We start from the raw sequence: 18,594 nt of genomic DNA on the forward strand, positions 1-18,594 counted from the left end.
CTCTGAGTCCCTTCATCTTTTCTTTTGTCTAGTCCTGCTTGAAACATGCAGAAATTTCCAATGTTTGATTTAATTATTTGCAGTCAGTTGGGCTCATCCTCACTTGTACTTGAAAGAGACTGAAAGAAACATCAATGTTATTTTTCACACAATGCTGGTTCTTTTGTGAGCAAACTTTCCAGTGCTGTTTCTGCTTCTGCTGCTTATCTAACAATATTTGGCAATGTGTATAGCAGCTTCTTCCTATCTGACACAAGGAGTAAGATCCTGGTTTGGGGGAATGTGGTTGGTGTAGTGGGATGCATGGACCTGCTCAAAGACATTTTCATGAAGAGGGTTTAGAAGCACACAAACCAAAGGCATTTCAGGGAATGGCACATGGATATTCCTGTACAAGGAGACTCATCAGGTGTTCTTGCCACCCCCTCTCTCTTCAAGTGGAGAGAGAAGTACAGGAAGAGAAAACCCAGGAGGCACATTTTTGAATTGAAGTACTGAAAAGGGGGAACCAAGCACTCAGACTTTTATGAAGATGGGCAGATGAAGGCCATAATAAGAAGCCAATGTTGTACAGATTTCTTTTGGATTAGTTGCTCTCTCTGAAAGTGGAAGGGGACTCAGCAGTCAAAAAGAGGGCAGGTGCTGTGGCAAATGATGCATCAGGGGCCTGGATGTAGGATTTCTTGGCAGAACTGGAGTGAAAGGCAAAGGTTTCTTGGTGAGTTTGAAAGGTTTCTTCAATAACAGAAGAAAAAGAGAATATTAAAGCTAAACTGCATATTCTGAGTGGGAAGCAGCAGACTATTTTTTATTGTTCTCTTTTGGCCATAGGTCATAGCTGAATGCCTCAGACAGTTCCTGGTAATGACTGCCCCAGAGCAGCAAACCAAATCCAGGGGGATGCTGTAAAACAGTATTGTCGTAAAATGGACCTTATCTGATTCTGCCCAGTTAGATGCATGTCACAGTGCATAGGAGATGTCAAGTCCCCTGAAAATTCTTTGAACTCCTGCCTTTTGAAAGAGTAGGATTTTACGTCTTTGTAATAAAACATGGTAATAGTCTCAAATAAAGCATTTTGCTGGCACTGGTTTCTCAGTAGTAGATAATAAAGAAATCCTGCTGAGCTTTTGCACAACAAGCAATGAAGTAAGCAAGCACCTGTTTAGGCTTTTTTATGGAGCTGTCAGAAAGAAAAGGAAAATCCAAGCAAGGATTGTAGTCAGAAATCAGTTTTGAGGACCTTTGGAATGCTGAAGTAACGTGGATCTACTCAGTTACCTCTGTCTTGGAGTCATGTCAGAGATAAAAGAGTTGAATCTGGGATGAGTAGTCTGATTTACCCACTCTAATATATCCCTCTGTGTCCTCAGATGGCATGGAAATGTAGGAAGTGGCATTTTCTCACTTACACCCTCCTGTTCTTTGGGTTTACCTTAGACTCTCTTTTCTAACGTGATGATCTTTCATAACTCACCTACTTAAAAAAGTGTTAGACTTCAATGTAAGTGGTGTTTAAATGATTAATGAGAATTATACAAAGCCTTCTTAATGCAGGCCTGATTAATTTTACTCAGGCAAGACAGGAACAGACTTTCTGAAACCTGAATTATTCCAACTTCTGAGCTGGCAATGTTTTAAGTATGTTGAATTAAAAACACATCTTAGGCACAAGCAGTGCAAGGTAGATAAGGCCTGAGCTATAGTATTAAACTCATTGACCACTGGTTTGTGGGACTCTGGATGCTGTGTGCCTACACATACACACCCAGGTGAGATGAGGAAAAAAGGTATAAATTGCTTCCCTTAAGATCCTTTAGGCCTCCCTGTTGCTGCCCCAGGGCCTACACAAAATGAAAAACAGTTTAAAATATTAATACCTACTTTTTTTTTTTTTTTTTTTTTTTTTTTTTGTCCTACAAATTACTATATTTCCAAATCCATCCTAACCCCAGAGAATGAAGGTGACTCAGACCCTTCCAGTTGGAGCCAGCCTGCTGATGCTGAGTGGGATGCCTTCCAGGTACCACCAACTGGGATGAGGTGGCAGCTTATTCTGAAAGCCATCAGCCTGGGATCTAGGCAGGAGCTGGCTCACAGTGCCCATGTGTGGGAGCTCCCATTGAGGGAGTGCTTCTCCTTCCTCTAAGGGGGTGATGACATCAGTCCTTTCCCAGCTCTGTCTGGGTTCATGCAAGGGGCAACAGCTTCAATTACAGCTCTGAGGGAGAAAATTGATTGTCACTTCTTCCTTTTTCCCAGTAAAGTACAAGGGCAGGCTCTGAAGCACAGAAGATTAGAGGTACATGAGAAGGCTTTAGCTCCTGCTCTTTCTCTTCCTCCTCTAACTTTGCTCCACTTAGTTGTTCACAGTGTTAAACAGAAAGTAGACAACTTAAAAGTCTCACAAAGTTGTCAAGTCTGGTGAATCCTTGAAGCAGGCATCTCTGGATTCCTGCTTCATACAAGAAATGACATAAAGCCATTGAAGGCATTAGTTTGGAAGGGTCCTCTGGACATCAGCTAGTCCTCACTCAAATAAAGGGTGATTTCAAACTTAAAAATTGTGTTCAAACTTCAAACTTTCAAATTTGTGTTCATTGCCCCTCATTGTTTTTTTGTACAGCTCTGAGAAGAATCTGGCCTCTTTACAAACACTCCAGCCAGTGCTTGTAAACAGAAATTAGATATCCTCTTAGTCTTCTCAAGCCCTTTCAAACCCAAGCTCCTCAGTCCTTTTTGTAAACCCTGGTCATATTTGTGTCCCTCCTCTGGACTTGCTCCAGTTGGTCATTGTGCTGAAAGCCCCAAATGGGATGTGCTTGTCTAGGGATGACCTCAAAAGTACTGAAATAGAAAAAATTATCACTTTTTTTGACCTACTGTTGACACAGTCTAGCAGCCTGTTGGCCTTCTGTGTCACAAGGACTTATTGCTGGCTCATCTTGCACTTGCTGTCCATAATGATCCCAAAGTTTTCTTCTGCAAAGCTTTAGGACTTAGCATTTGCCTTTGCTGACCCTCACGAGGTTTCCCTGAGCCCATTTCTCCAGCCTGCTGAGATCCCTGAATGACTGTCATACCACCACTGTGTCAATCACTATCCCCAACTTGTAATCATCCATGAACTTTATGAAAGTGCACTCTGTTTTATAATCCAGATTGTTATGAGAACTTAAATAGCATTGGCCTCTTTGTACCACTGAACACAAACCTTTGAGCCTACCAGCCCAGCCACTTTTTCACCCACTTGTTCAGTCTGTACCTCTCCAGTTTGGCTACAAGGATATTTTGGGAGATTATGTCAAAGGCCTCATGCAGATCAAGGAAAGCATCCAGAGTTTTATTTCCATTATAAGAACTTCAGGCATGCAAAATTACAGCATCTCCATGGACTTCTGCCTATTTAGCAGGGATTGTTCAAGACACAAAGTCCATGAGACCTGATAAGATGCATCTAAGAAGTCATCTTAGATATGTGGCCAACAGCATTACAAAGTCACTCTTTGAAAGGTTATGGTAATTGAGGAGATCCTAATTCCTGAAAAAAAGACAAATGTCACACCTATCTCCAGAAAAGGCAAAAAGAAAGATCCAAGGAATTTTAGCCCAGCTAGCCTAACCACAGTGTCTGGGAATGACAAAACAAGTGCTCTGGAAGTGGACCTAGGAACATGAAGGTGAATGAGAACAGAATAGATCTACCAAGGCAAATCATACCTGACCAACGTAGCTGCCTCTTGAGGTGTTTGCTCAGTACTGAACAGCAGAAGTAGTTCTGCAAGTTTAGACAGAATTCCAGAAAAAATTAAGAAATCTTTAATGTGTTATTAATTGTGTCAGATCATGTCATTCAAAAGTTTTTCACACATACAGGCAAGGCAAAGACAGCAGTGCACAAAAGCATAGAGCCTGTTATCTGAAGTAGCCTGCGGGCAATGCTCAGGGTCCCCCCTTTCACAGAACACCTCTGAGTCTTTTCCAAGTCATTACAGCAATGATTCCCCTTGGTTGTAGGATGTGTGACTGCTGATGATCCTCAAAATATCTCTTGACCCACCAGCCACCTTTTCTCATTATCCTAGCAGATAACCTTTCCATAGCCTTCCCAAGACACTTCAGGAAGCAGTGCCTGGCCTGAAGCAACAGTGCTCCACATCTCAGCTGAGGCTGGGAACAGGCTGACTCCAGTGTCACAAATCTGAGCAGCTTCAAACACTTGGGCAAGCTGGAAATCAATCATGTGCAAAGGAGACCTGTTTCACAGGCACGTTTCCATGTGCTGTGAGAAGCAGGCAAAGTGAGAGTTCTTGGCTCAGCAGTAACTAATTTCAGCAGATTAAAATGGTACAGTATCTTACTTTGTTGTTTCAGCTGGCGTGGCAAATGCATGGGTAATTATCACAGGAAGCTAAGGAGGGGGAAGCACAATAGGAAGGGAGTGCGGGACGGGACCATACTGTGGAACAAAGCAGGCAATGTCTTGCCAGGCAGCTCCTGAGCAGCACGCTTTCCCTGGGGATTTATCCAGCCTGGAGATAGATGTGGAGGTGTTCTCAGTCCTGCAGAGGTGCACTATTAAGAGCCCCTCTGGACCTGCTGTGCTCCACAGCAGAAGAGGCTGTAAGGGCCAGCTCCTGGGTTTGTGTTGCATTCACACACTGACTGCTTCACAAGGCAGGTCAGGACAGTGTGGACTCCAGGCTGTAAACGGGCCTCAGTTTCTTGGGCTCATCTGTGCAGCACTGTAAAGATCAGGCCCTCATCTTCTGTCACTTTTGGGAATTGTGGCATTTGTTTCCCTTTCTTTTCCTGCTTTTCTTGTTTGCTGTGTATCTCATTCACTGGATGCCACTGCCAAGTCCTCCTCTGCAGTGAAGAACAGCACAGGTCCCCTCTGTGATAAGCTGTCTGTCATCTTTTAAGTCCAGGCAAAGGAGGCAAAAGGAACAGAAGAAAGGGCTGTGCTCTGACCTGGTTCAGCTTGTTGGTGTGCAGCAGTGCCCAGTGCTGTGATGGGGATTGGGATGCATTCTTGCAGAGTGCAGGCAGCTGCCTGACAGCCTCTGCCCATGTGGGCACACGAGGGGGCTCAGCCTGCGTGAGCACAGCGGGTGCAGGCTGGCACCCTACAGGCAGGAGGGAGGGCACTGCTGCCATGGTCAGAACCCGTCATTAAGGGTATGCACAGTACAGTTCAAGCACTTTACAGTGGAAAGATTAAAAGCAGGAACCTAGAGATGGCCTCATTAGGCTTCTCCATTGTCAGACAGGTCTTCTCCATGCCACCAACAATTCTGGGTCACCCTTCAGAGAGCAAGTTCCATCCCTGTGCATCAATGCTTTGCATTTTACTGCTCTTCTTGTTGACTCACTCTGCACCGTTTCTAAGTTTATTTTCTTAATGTCTTACAGAGGCCCTCTGGGGAAGGGTAACACCAGCCCACAGCCATGGAGGGGAAGACCTTGAGCTGCAAACACTGTGGCAGTTTTCTGCTCCAGCTTTGTTGTATTTGACTTTTGAGTATGCATTTAGAGTGGATCTGGACAAGCTCTACTCTGCTTTCCAGTAATGGGCGGAACTGCTGCAGGGAGTTAATGGGAACCAGAACTTGGAAAAGCCCTAGGCTTCCTCCTCATCCATAAATTTAGATATATTTCCCTGGCTGGCCTTTGCTGGAGCTGTTAAACTAGAGTTTGCTGTTCCCCGGGCCCTCATATTGGCATGGTTTTGACAGGGCGAAATGTAAGCAGGCAGGTCAAGAGTGAAAAATAAAAGATCAGGTTGAATGTGGTCATCTTTTCCACCAGTGTACTGTGGAGAAGGAGGAATCACTCACACAGGTGTTGTGTGAAGAAACAGACAGTGGTGTGGCTGCACGTTCCCATTGCTGCTGCTGTTGGAAGGACTCAGCATGGTGGTGATGCTCAGCTCAGTCAGGCCTCCAGGACAGGTGACAGGGCAGTGCCAGCCATCAGCATGAGAGGACTCCTGCCCCCAAGCACCCCCATGGTCCATGCTTTCCCCCATGTTCCCTGCTTAGCCACTGGCTGCTGGCAGCCACGGCACAGCCTTGTCCTCGGCACTGGGCAGCGCTTTCCCCGGAGACTCGTGCAGTGCTTCCTGTCACTCCAGTGCAGAGCTGCTCCCCCCTCTGCCCCCTCTCCCCTCTCTGAGGAAGGGTCAGGTCCCCGGGAATGGGATCCTCTCTGATGCAGCCTTTCCCTGCGATGCTGGGGAACAGATACTTTATCAGCTAATACTCCAGTGTATCTCCACTGACACCTACTGGGGCTTGTTCTCACTTGCAGTAGTACAAGTGGAACATCAACCCCACAGGGTTTTCCTTAATGTTTTACAATATTCTGAATGTGCCTGAGTGTCAGAAATTGATTCCTGCAGAGATGGCCATGTTCCTGACTGTGCCTTAGTTATAAATGCCTTTTTTTTATACTCGTTCTGTTGCTGTGGACTTCCCAGAGAGGTCCCGAGGTCTGCCTGCTATTTTGTGATATCAAGTTTAGCACTCACTTTTAAGTCTGAGATAGACAGGATGGTTTGCAAGAACTTTCCTTTCTTTTCTCTGTATCCCTCTGTATCTCACCTCAGATAGAGACCAGCCAAGCTGGCTCTTGCTAATTACTTAGGAAGGAGTTATCTGCAATAGCAGCACTCATTCTCTTTGGAAAACAGATAGACCAATGTGTTGACTGATGGCTGGTTTTTTCTTGCCATGCTGAGGAGTTCCCTGCCCCAGCCTGACTTTGTGATTCTTTTAGAACTGAAGCACAATGATTAGCCAGTTCTTTACATGAACCAGCTGTGAACCCTTCTCCACAGAGATACTCCGTTGTTCTGTGCTCAGAAACTGTAATTATCAAATAAATATATTGAGCTAAGGCCAAGGTACAGTAACTTTATTACTTGAGTAATGGGGGTGAGATGAAGTTTGGGAGACTGGAGGGATTAGAAACACATTGGAACAAGAGAGGAGGATTAGGAGTGGCAGAGCTGAACAGAGCCCTGCTGTTAGTCAAAGTTGCAGTACAAGTGCAGGGGATGAGTAATGGCACACCCAATCCCACAGGTCTCTGCTCTGCAGACTGAGTCTGCCCCCTTTCTTTCCATACACACCACTTGTCAAATTCCTGCTAGTGACACCTTTAAAAAGTACCTCAAGCACCTCCCTCTGTTGAAATCTCTCAAGAGCATTTCCCACTTAAATGGGTTTGCAAATACCAGCATTTGTCCCATCAGACTTCTTGACAATTGCAGGGTATAAAGCAGTTCTGCCTGGGTCAGGACCAAGAGAAACAAGATATTTCTCCAGTTACATTTCAGTCTTTTCAATACTTTCCAGGCATCTATCACTGCTAATGCTATGAGCTGACACTTACACCACCACACTTTAATGGTTTCACTTCTGGTTTTTTAACTTTGATCAGTTCCCCACTCCTGCCCACACAGGGATTTGGGGATTTCTGTGCAAAGTAAGCCTTGGAGATAGTGTGTGAGCATGTGTGAGTGTACACACAGATGTTCATACTCCATTGTATGTCACAAGCTTGGCATTGCTCACAGCTGGGGGACCCTGGTCTCTTCCCATTTCTTTGCAGCTCAGACTTACAGAGTGGAATCTCTTCCTGCACAGATTATATGTCTGCAGCAGAAGTGCCTACATGTATTCCAGTTACCTTGTCTCTCTAAAAAACATGTGGTGGTAGTGGCTCTTCTAGGGTTTATTTCGTTTGACCCAGTTCAGGTGGCTGCTTTAGCATAAGCAGGATCATACACGTTTGTTCAGAGTCCCATCCTCAGCATCTGTCATGGCAAGCCAAGTGGTCCTGCTGATTACAGACTCACCCTAACACAGAGAATGAGCATGGACTGGTTATGTGACACCCATAAAACACAAAATCTAAAAACAAGGCAATTATCCAGTGTTCTTTTAAATTTCCTGGACGTTCATTATCTTCCTCTGTAATTTTCCCAGTCCAGTGGAATTTCACCAGGCAAATACACTACTCTAAAGAGAGCATTAAAAGGCAGAGATGTAGTGCAGGAGGAGCAAGAGGAAATCCTTTGTACACTTCCTTCAGTTGTGTGACATGTTAATACTGAAGGAACAAGGTGCTCAGTGGCTGGTTACCTCCCCATCAACTCTCTTTTAAAGTGACTGGGCTCAGATGATCTGGGTCTGGAAATGTAATGGTAAAAGCTTTTCTGAGCTGATAAAGGGAATTCATCCTTGGTGCTGAAGCAAGTGTCTCAGGTGCTGAAGCAAGTGTCTCAAGTGATTCATTGCAAAAAAGAAGCGTACAAAGTTATCACCCATCAGTCTAGTCTGTTTTGTGTTTAAGGCATGAATGCTTGCAATGCCTTCATGAAGTCACGGATGCCTCATCCCTGGAAGTGTTCAAGGACGGGTTGGATGGGGCTTGGAACAACCTGATCTAGTGGAAGATGTCCCTGCTTGTGTCAGGGGAGTTGGAACTAGATGTCTTTTGAGGTCCCTTCCAACCCAAACTACTCCATGGTTCTATGAAGTGATGCTGCCATTCTGTACCACTGTGCCAGTGTGGGCACCACATCTGTTGCAGAAGTGGGGCTGCTGTCACCTCTGCTAAACCAGAATCACTCTTAAGAGAGGCTGATTATTAGCTTTTGGAGAGCAAAATTCATCTGAGTTGCAATCACAAAATGTTTCACATTGTACTGACAAATCCTTCTGGTCTGGCCTATAAAGATTTTCTTTGTCAGAGCAGTGTATATAGGTTCCCTAAACAAGATAAGTCGTGTCAATAAAAGTACTTCTTTGACAGAGTACTTGTGCTTCCACTATATTTCCTGCTTGCTAGGAAATGCTAAGAGTGTGAATCATTCCCCGGTTATATACCAGCAGATTCCTAGCTTGTCTGTGGCTTTTGCACTAAAGAAAAGGAGCAGGTAAAGCTGAATTTGTTTTGTGGGTCCTTCAGAGATAAACAGCAGCTCCATCTGCTGGTGTCACTGCTCGTGCTTGTGTCTGCTTCGGAGCTGCTGGTTCCTGATGCCTTGCAGCACCCCAGGCCCTAAGGACCCTGCAGGGAACCTCAGTGAAGCACTGGCTACTTAAAACCCTGAACCACTGGCTGATTACATGGGCAGCAAAATAGGAAATTCTGGAAATTTGCTGAAATCAGGTGTATTAGACTAAAAGTGGTCACTGCCTGCCCCAGCCATGACCACCCCCACAAGACTCATTACTTGTTACTATCAAGTCTCCCTGATTCCTCACAAAGCTTCTAAAGATGAGAATGGAGAGACCACTAGAGCTGGGAACAGATCAAAACTCTAGGGAAAAGCTGGGAATAGATCAGGGCATGTCCAAACTGATATTCTTTCAAATGTTAAGGAAGAATATTAGTCAACTTTATGATCCTTAAGGGTCCTTCCAACTTTCCATATTCTGTTATCAAACTTCTACCTTCACTCCCAGGTCCCCTTTAATGTTGCATCGTGCTTGCCCAGATGAGCTGAGATACTGCCAGTGCCTGAATCCTTAGTGGCTTGTGTCTTATTTATTTCCACCATATTTTTTCACCTGGGACAGGACATTAGATGAATGTTGCATGGATTTATGTGTGAGCTATGTGGGGTAAAGGCAGGTTATTCAGTCTGGACATTTGCCCCTCTTAATGCATGGCAAGCTGTAGATATCACAGTGGCTGTAACAGGCCTCTGCTCCATTTACTGCATTGTTCCTCACTAATCTGAGACCAAATCCTGTTCTCAATGACTTCTTAATGTTTAGCAGCAGGATATGATGGCTGGGAGTCAGGGTACCAGGGTGTTAGAGAGGTAAAAAAATGGTGATGCTGGGCTGTGAAGGTAAACAGGAGAAGAGGATGGTAATTCCATAATCACAGAGGATTTTTTGGCAAGGGGACCCAAGTTGAAACCACTGCTCTGCTACAGGGGTCTTATGTGACCATAGGGAAGTCAGGTGCATCTTAAACCCTTGCAAGTTAGGTATTAACTTCCTCTGACACTCTAGGATTTGGTGTCCCTTTGACTCTACATGGAGGAAAATTTGTGTTCTCCAGCCTTGCAGGAGAATTTGAATGTCAATATTATATTTCAGCATAGGGAAGGCGCTCTGATCCTTCAGTGACAGAATCTAAGAGAATGATTCCTACCACAAGGTTTCTGACAGTTCCTCTGCAGGGCAGGCAGTGCATTTGCCAGGATGTCCATCTCATGGTGTTTCTCTCTTTCAGGCACAGCATCTGTTGCAGTCGCTGGCCTCATTGCAGCCTTAAGGATCACAAAGAACAAGCTCTCTGACCATAAGTTTGTTTTCCAGGGAGCTGGAGAGGTAGGAATGTTCCTGATCTTATACCTTAATATGCTCCATCTTCAAATTTAGAGAGAGAAAAGTCACCTTTGAAACTTCCTGCAAGGCTTGGCTTCATGAGGCTGAAGCACAGAAGCAGGTTCCTTGTCACTGGGCAGGACTGGGCTCTACAGGTGGATTTTGCTGCTGTGTGGAAGTTACCAACAGTCTGTCAGTGATTTTTTGGCCCACGAGTCCCAGGCAGACTCTGTGGGTACTCTGAGGCTGCCCATGTGTCAGTGGGGCTTTAGGTACCTTTAGGGAAGTTCCTTATGAAGCAGGAATATGAAGGAGGCTGGTTTGAGTTCTCAGGGTTGATGTCGAGGGCAAGCCAGAATTTCTTTAGCAGCAGAATCCAAAGGACTCAGAGTCAAAGAACTGTAAGAACTCAACCTTTCTATCTGGAGCCAGTCATAGTGCTCCATGGCAGAAGCCAGGTCGCCTGCATGGCAGCTTGCTCAAAGAGAGAGGAAGAAGAGCCCTCCAAAGCCTGGTCCATGGACTAAAGGTGTTGGTCCAGGACCTGTCTCAGCTCTCACCCACCTGTGAGACTTTGGGAAGGTCTGTTATTACTTGTATATCCCTCACTGAGACAAAGATGGCTCTCTGTCTCTCCACCCCTGCTGCCAGATATGTCTGTGCTGGTCACCATCTCTGTGGCACCAAGTCCCTCCTGCCTTGTTAGTCCCCATCTGGGCAGAAGGGGCGTGGCTATAGCCCACAAACACACAGAATATCCAGGGCTGCTTTCCCAGGCAGGAATGGGAGAAGACTTTCCTCATGGCCGTATTTCAGATGCAGCACTCCCACTTGGATTTGAGTTCCTCCGTACTGGCATTGCCACCAGCATTTTTTAAGTGTCTGCCTCTCTTCCTCCCCTGCAGCAGCTGGTTTAAATTATGGAGACAGCCCCTGCATGTCAAGGTACCACCTCTGCTTCTTCAGCCTCACCTGCAACATGCTCTGCTGAATGATTGTGAGGGTTTTGATTTATGGCAGCACCTACAAAGCTAAAATCAGCCCCATGCCTTGGCACTGTACAACAGAAAGTCTCCCTGCTTTGTGCAGTGCTGGGGGATGATCCAACCCACCTCTCATTCAAAATCTTCCCCCAAAAGATGACGGTATCCCAATGAAGTGTTATATACTGTGTTCCAGGCTGCAATGGGCATAGGTCATCTCATCCTCATGGCCATGGAAAAGGAAGGAGTTTCACGAGAAGATGCCCTCAAAAAAATTTGGATGGTGGACTCCAAGGGACTGATTGTGAAGGTGAATTTGTCTCCAGAGCTGAGCTCCACTCACCTGCCATCCATTGCCAGCTAGAGAGGCCAGAGCAGGCAGATACCTTGGACCCCTGCTCAGCCCTGAAGTGAAGGCTGCAGTTGTATTGGTGTCAGCATTGCTGACACTCCTGCTTTCAGAGGAGGTCTCATGCTGACAAGTGTGCCAGCAGCACTGGCTGCCCTAAAGGCAATGCTTCAGGCTGGGTCTCTAAAGTGGAAGGATACACTGCTGGCCTCAAGCAGCGCTGGAAGTCTTGCACATTATATGGGGCATTATCAGAGAAAAATTCCGCCCTGCTTGGTGACCCAGCCTGGCCCAGCTCCATTCTGCACTCCCTGTGTCCCCAGGGCCTCTGCCCTTGTCCCTCCTCAGACTGGAGGAGACTTGTGCTTTATGTACAAGTGAACAGCAGCCAGGTCCTTCCTCCACACACTCAATGTGCTTCGGTGGCTGAGAGGAGCAGAGGCCAGCCCAGTGTGACATTACACCAACTGCTCAGTGCCTGACTGGCTGATGCTGAGGTCCTGCTATGAGGAATCTGCTTTAGATAGAGGGCTGAGTGACAAAATTATCTGAAGATGAGTTATTATGTTATGTGTCCATCATTTGCCAACAGACCAAAGTTTGATTCCTTTTTCCTCACAGGGCAGGAGCCACCTGAACCACGAGAAAGAAATGTTTGCCCAGGACCACCCCAACGTGGACTCACTGGAAGAGGTTGTGCAGAAAGTGAAGCCTACAGCAGTTATAGGTGGAGTTCATTTAATACGACCTTTTCATGTCAATTCAATTCTTAGGAAAGTTTCTGTCTTTCCTCCAGAGTCTCCTTTTGTTCTCCTAGTCAAAACAAATTGAGCTTTTTTTCACCCCCATTTTGTCAGTTGAGTTCTCCATATCCTTTTTGTGTTAACTATGGGGCACAGGCTTCCTCACTTTTGGAGCTGCAAGAATTCTTTCAGACAGGGCTGTAGAGGGAGGTGCTGGGGGAGGCAGGATCAGGGGCTCTCAAGCAACAAACTTGGCCCTGTCAGGCTGGGCAGGATGAGGATGACAACAGGCACCTCAGGCAGCTCTTCAGGAGTCAGAGCGCTGCAGTCAGGCTGGCCAAAACCCTGGGGCCCACTCTGCCTGGAGGAGCAGAGGGCTTTATTTTGAGACAGGCTTTAAATCTCACTGTCATATGAGAAAGTAACATTGCCTGTTACTGCATCTCCAGAGATGAAGCTGGTTCCCTGCCACAGTTCATTCACCAGTCCCAGAGGGAGCAGCGCCATGCTCTGAAGTCGCACGGTGGGAAGGCACACTCACTCTGCTGTTGCTGTTCCAGGTGTGGCGGCTGTTGCAGGCGCTTTCACCGAGAAGCTGCTGAAGGACATGGCAGCCTTCAATGAGAGACCCATCGTGTTCGCCCTGAGCAACCCCACCAGCAAAGCGGAGTGCACAGCGGAGCAGTGCTACCGCATCACCCAGGTACTGCCTCACCCTGTACCTCATCCTGGTACCGCCTCACCTGGTACCTCACCCAGGTACCGCCTCACCCTGGTATAACCTCACCCAGGTACCACCTCACCCTGGTACTGCCTCACCCTGGTACCGCCCCACCATGGTACCTCATCCTGGTACCGCCTCACCTGGTACTGCCTCACCCAGGTACCACCTCACCCTGGTACTGCCTTACCCTGGTACTGCCTCACCCTGGTATAACCTCACCCAGGTACCACCTCACCCTGGTACTGCCTTACCCTGGTACTGCCTCACCCTGGTACCTCACCGTGGTACCACCTCACCCTGGTACTGCCTCACCCTGGTACCACCTCACCCTGGTACCTCACCATGGTACCTCACCCTGGTACCGCGGCCCGGCACAGGGAGCTCGGGGCCTGGCTGGACCCAGGACACCACAGTGGGGCATGCTGGCAAACAAGTGACAGCCTGCATAAATTGAAATAAGAGACAGTTGAGCTAGGTGTAAAAAGAGACTTTGATGCTGTGAGGAGGGTCAGGAGGTGGAGCAGGGGGCAGGGCCAAGGTTGCTCATGCAGTCTCTGTCCTTGCAAGTTTTCCAAGAGCAGACTAGGGAAAGCCCTGAGCAGCCTGGTCTGGTTTCACAGCTGACCTTGCTATGAGCAAGAATTTGGGTCCCAACCAGCCTGAATTACTTTGTGATCCCCTAAAGAAAGTGCTGGCCTCTTTCACCCACATGTCTGAGATGTCCCATTCTCTCCTGTTTCTGTCCCCTGTGTTACCCCAACCTAGTTGTTTATATAACTATTTCATCACCCAACTTAGACCCAATGTCACTGAAGAATTACAGTCACGTGGATTGACTTGGCTTGAGAGAGGAGCCCTTGTCTCACTCTTGTCTCACTCTTCCCTTTGCCTTCCCCACCACCTACCTACGGCCAGAGCAATGACACAGCCCCAGACCTTTATCCCACGAGTCTCTTCATACTCCATAGATGGTTGATAGAGAGGTAGAAAGACCTCAGCAAGATCAGAGCACTTGCAGTACAAACACATGTTCAGTGCATGGTAGCCTTTTCCAGAGGCCCTGATCCTGCCTCTGGATGTGTGGGTCCTCCCAAAGTGTCAGCTGGAGGTGGCTGTGGTGGAGATGCCTCTGCTGACTGAGTTTTGGCAACTTTGTCACCAGTGTCCCCTGAGCACAGGTCATGATGAGCAGCAGAAATCTCTTCAGAACCTGAATGCTTTTTTCTCTCTCTTTGATCAGGGCCGGGGAATATTTGCAAGTGGGAGTCCATTCCCAAAGGTCACGCTGCCCAATGGACAGACCTTCTTCCCTGGCCAAGGAAACAACGCCTACGTCTTCCCCGGAGTGGCTCTGGGAGTCATTGCCAGCGGGGTCCGGCACATCTCCGATGAAATCTTCCTCATCACAGCAGAGGTTTCCAAGTGACATTTCACTGATACTGTAGAAAAGATGATAAGAGGCATACGTATCTACTTCAGGTGTTTTAAAGAACCTGGCCCAGGACATTGTGTGGAGGGGAAATGGCTCAGCCTCAGCAAAAAGCTGCAGCCTTCTCCTGGCTCAGGAAAGCTCATGCTTCCATTACACCTGCAGAGGTGCAGAGGCCAAGACAGGGTTCTCCTTCTCCACACCTGCTGCCCTAACACAGCACTGCCCCACTCTGGCTGCAGTCTGAAGTCTGTGATGAAACATGTACACATGTGTGTTTGAACAGGTCATGAGTTCCCACTCAGGACTAGTCCCAGCCCTGATGCTGCTGAGGTTTCAGCCACATACCATGTAATGTGAGGGAATGTGGTGTTTGCTTGAGACCATCCCTAAAAACTGCCATCCTCTTCTTTCTAGACTATTGCTGCTGAGGTGACAGAGCAGCATCTTGCAGAAGGAAGACTCTATCCCCCCTTGGACAACATCAGAGAAGTGTCTCTCAAAATTGCTGTGAAAGTGAGTATTTCCTTTCTTATTTCCACTTTTCATGGTAGGAAGGGAAGGAATTGCCCTGGCATCATTTTTGGTTGTGTTTTTTTAATTCAATTTATTTTATAGTCTAAAACAGTCATTCTCAGGAATTCTGGCCATAATTGCTGCCTTGATTTCTTCCATCATTAAAACCCAGATGTGAAAAATACATTCTGATTCTGGGTGCCTCACAGCTCACAAAGCTCTGCTTTATTGCTTGAAGCTGTGAGTCTTCAGCACTTCAAAAAATGAGGTTTAGAGTCAAATTCAAGCATGACTCAAATTGCCAAAAGATTTTAGGTTCCAAATTGCTATTTTGGAACCTTTCCTCATGTGTTTGGTGAGGACCTCAGTACATAACTACTATTCCAGATCTGGACTTGTCTAATTATGGGTTTGGTGCTCTGTATACATCAGATCTGTGATTCAGAGACACCCACTGAGAATTTCCTTGGCCTGCTCAGAGCTCCTGATAGATGCAGAGCATGGCTGAAGAGCTTATAGGTGTGAGCAGAGCTGGCCAAAGGGCTGCTCTCCTCCTTCACCTGCACACCCCAACCATTCTGCTAGGGCAGGCAGTGCTTTTCTTAGCAGCCACTGCTTGCAGGCAGCTTACATTCCCTCACCCAACTGAGGGTGAAGTGCAGCTGACTCACAAAGAGAAAAAAGCAAAAAACTGTACAATTCTGAGAGGAGGAAAGAGAGAAAACACAGACAGGGCCAAACTGCAGTTGGTTTCAGCTCCATAATGTGCCAGCATTGTTTCAACAGCTCATTTTGTTTATCTTTTTGCAGATTGTAGACTGGGCCTACAAGCACGGCCTCGCTTCTTTGTACCCCGAGCCAGCAGACAAGGAAAGCTTTGTGAGACAGCTCATGTACAGCTCTGACTACGATTCTTTTGTTTTTGATGAATACAGCTGGCCCCCTGCAGCCATGGAAACACAACATATATAATGTTTGTGAGAATTGTTCTCTCATTTCTGCCATCAGTTCCTGTGGCCCATGTCATTGCTGATATAATCCAGGCTTGCAGAATGATAAAAGTAAATTAATCCAAGTTGTTTTTTACTTGCCACTGATTTTTGTCTGGGGGAGCATGTCAGTAGGGAATAAAATGGAGTCCAGGGTGGGCAGTGGGTACTCCAAGGAGAGAGACAGCCTGGCTGCAGCCCATCCCAGTCAGTCAGCACTGCTGATTGCTGATTGCTTAACATGCTGCCTGCTCTCAGCTGCCTTGGGACAAGCTACCTGGCCCACCTCAGAAGCACAGAATCACATTGCTACTGGGAGTGCCCTTAGGAAGCTCAAATGCATGTGGCCATCCCTCTCACATGAGAGCCACACTTTGTCTGTGGCTCTCTGGATGTATTGGGAAGTGTGTGCATTGCCCTGGGAGAGTTGCACACTTGGGAAGCACTGCTCTTTTCTGCTTCTGAACTCCCTGATGTTGGGGAGTCTCAACCAACCCAAACTGGTGCATGGGTCACACAGCCTGGACTGTCATGTGCCACACCCCATGGAAACAAACCCCAAAACCTCCCACAACCCTTTGGGGACAACAGAACCTCTCCCCTCCTCCCTTCAGGGAGCCCTGAAGAAAACAAGAGTGAAGGGACACAGAGGGGATGGCCAAGCCAGAGAGCAGGACCCTCACAAAACCACATAAAGGCATCACAGCTCCTGATGGATACAGCTACGGAAGCACTGCCACCAGCCAAGGGCTCGCTGGGAGTCTCTCTGTGTCACAAAGTTCCAGGGAGGTCTCCCCCAGCCTTGTGACATTGTCATGCCTCACCAAATACTATCCCAGCAGGATGGGTGCTCCTGAGCATAACTGGGAAAGAGCACAGGGATTGCTGGCAACTCTTCCAGCACACACTCCCTGTGCTGGTGGGGCAGAAGGGAGGTGGGGCTGAAGGGAAGGTGTGCTCGGGGAGCACAGCAAGTTGGGTGGGAGCCTTTTATGGCAGCAAGGCTATGCCTGTGTTCCCACCGTGTAGGATTCAAAGGGAACCACTGGAGGGCTGCAGAGCACTTCCATGTGCAGCTTTTCCCCAGGAGAGAAGGCCCTGTCGGCAGTACCTCACATTTACCAGGGACTTAAGCAGTGGCAGTGAATATTCTTTTCTTGTCCAGTCTTGCACAGGAAAAGTCTCCTGCAGAGGGAATACTTACTGGAGTTGGAGCTGCTGGGTGCCTGCCCTACAAGGAACACCAACCAATAAAAGAGACTAAATTGGTGTAGGCAAAACTCAAGTTCAATAGTGTGGGACTTTAGCTGCTGTGTTTTGTTTTCTAATTTAAAGCAAGGATATTTCTAGCAGCTCGTTTGGGATTTCTCTGTTCCCAGTTTTTCTCTCAGCAGCAGGAAAAGTCTCTATTCTAAAATTGTTCTTTTTTCCTTCCTTTGAGAAAGGAGGTAATTTGAAACCAGTGATATAACTAGCATAAACACAAGAAAAATATATCAATACACACAATAATTTAGCAATTAATTTAATACCTATATAATACCTATTTCAAGCTCAGAAACTATTATTGTTTCATCCAAACATGATGGCCTGGCAATTTCCTGATACCTAAATTACCTCTGCCAGGAAAAAACCTTCACTTCTCTTTGCTTAATCACTCATGTCTCTCCTCTTATTTAACAAAATTTCATCTTATTTATAATTCCAGTTGGTCTGGATTAGCCAGGTAGCATTTGTCCTGTAGTAAAATATGTTCTTCTTCCCCTGGCAGGGCCCATCTGTTGGCCAAGATAGCACATTGCTTGGAGTTGCCACAGGCTGTAGCACTGGCTTTTCTCCAGGAGCATCCAGGAACCAGTGTGTGGCTCTGACAGCCCAAGGAGCTCTGGACAATACAATAAAAATAAATTATGTTGAAGTCAGGGCCATCCTCCTCTGGCCTGATTTTTTACATCAGCCCCTATGCCTGGTGTTCTGTCAGCTGGCTGTAGGTGTTAAGGGTCATCTAAGCCATAAAAAGAATTAACCACAGACCTTAGGAAGAAAGTCAGGATGTCTGGCCATCACATTTGTACTAGGATGTTTTTACAAGTAGCCAAACCAAATTAAGCCTCTACCCTTTAAGTCATGTTCTGAGGCTTCTTCCTTACAAGCCCTGACTTCATGTGCAAATGGGAGACATTTGTTCTGCTGGCACTTCAAGGGTGTGATGACCTTTCCATCCTGAAAGGAAAATCTTGAAAAAATCACTAATTAATGACTGAGCTTGAATCATTTGTCCCAGATATGTGGACAAACAAAGAAGCTAAAGGTCTGGCTATTAAACAGGAAAGAAAGGTTTTTCTTCATAGAGCGAGCTGTTCAAATACCTAAAATGGTGGTAATTGATTTATATGCAATTATTGGAGTGCACAGAAGCAATTATAGCTGTTATTTGAAGCCCAGTTCTACTGTGTGGTGTTTCTATGCAAAAAAATGATTAGTTACCCACTGATGAAAAATGGTG

At 46.7% G+C, this 18,594-nt stretch overlaps 1 protein-coding gene across 2 annotated transcripts in view; it reads left to right on the plus strand.

Annotated features, from left to right (window-relative positions):
• The window catches only part of ME3 (malic enzyme 3), a 117,001-nt gene extending 100,816 nt beyond the window's left edge, over positions 1-16,185 (plus strand). For both annotated transcript variants that reach the window (XM_054270076.1, XM_054270077.1), the window contains exons 8-14: positions 10,261-10,358; positions 11,535-11,648; positions 12,309-12,414; positions 12,991-13,133; positions 14,395-14,568; positions 15,001-15,099; positions 15,910-16,185. In XM_054270076.1, the coding sequence (XP_054126051.1) occupies positions 10,261-10,358; positions 11,535-11,648; positions 12,309-12,414; positions 12,991-13,133; positions 14,395-14,568; positions 15,001-15,099; positions 15,910-16,071 (896 nt within the window). In that variant the 3' untranslated portion in view covers positions 16,072-16,185. The remainder of the gene's footprint in view (positions 1-10,260; positions 10,359-11,534; positions 11,649-12,308; positions 12,415-12,990; positions 13,134-14,394; positions 14,569-15,000; positions 15,100-15,909) is intronic.
• The last annotated feature ends 2,409 nt before the right edge of the window (positions 16,186-18,594 follow it).

This window comes from Melozone crissalis, unplaced genomic scaffold (assembly GCF_028551555.1).
Source record: "Melozone crissalis strain CALT ecotype California unplaced genomic scaffold, PUWL_Pcris_2 ptg000008l_1, whole genome shotgun sequence".
Lineage (NCBI taxonomy): Eukaryota > Metazoa > Chordata > Aves > Passeriformes > Passerellidae > Melozone > Melozone crissalis.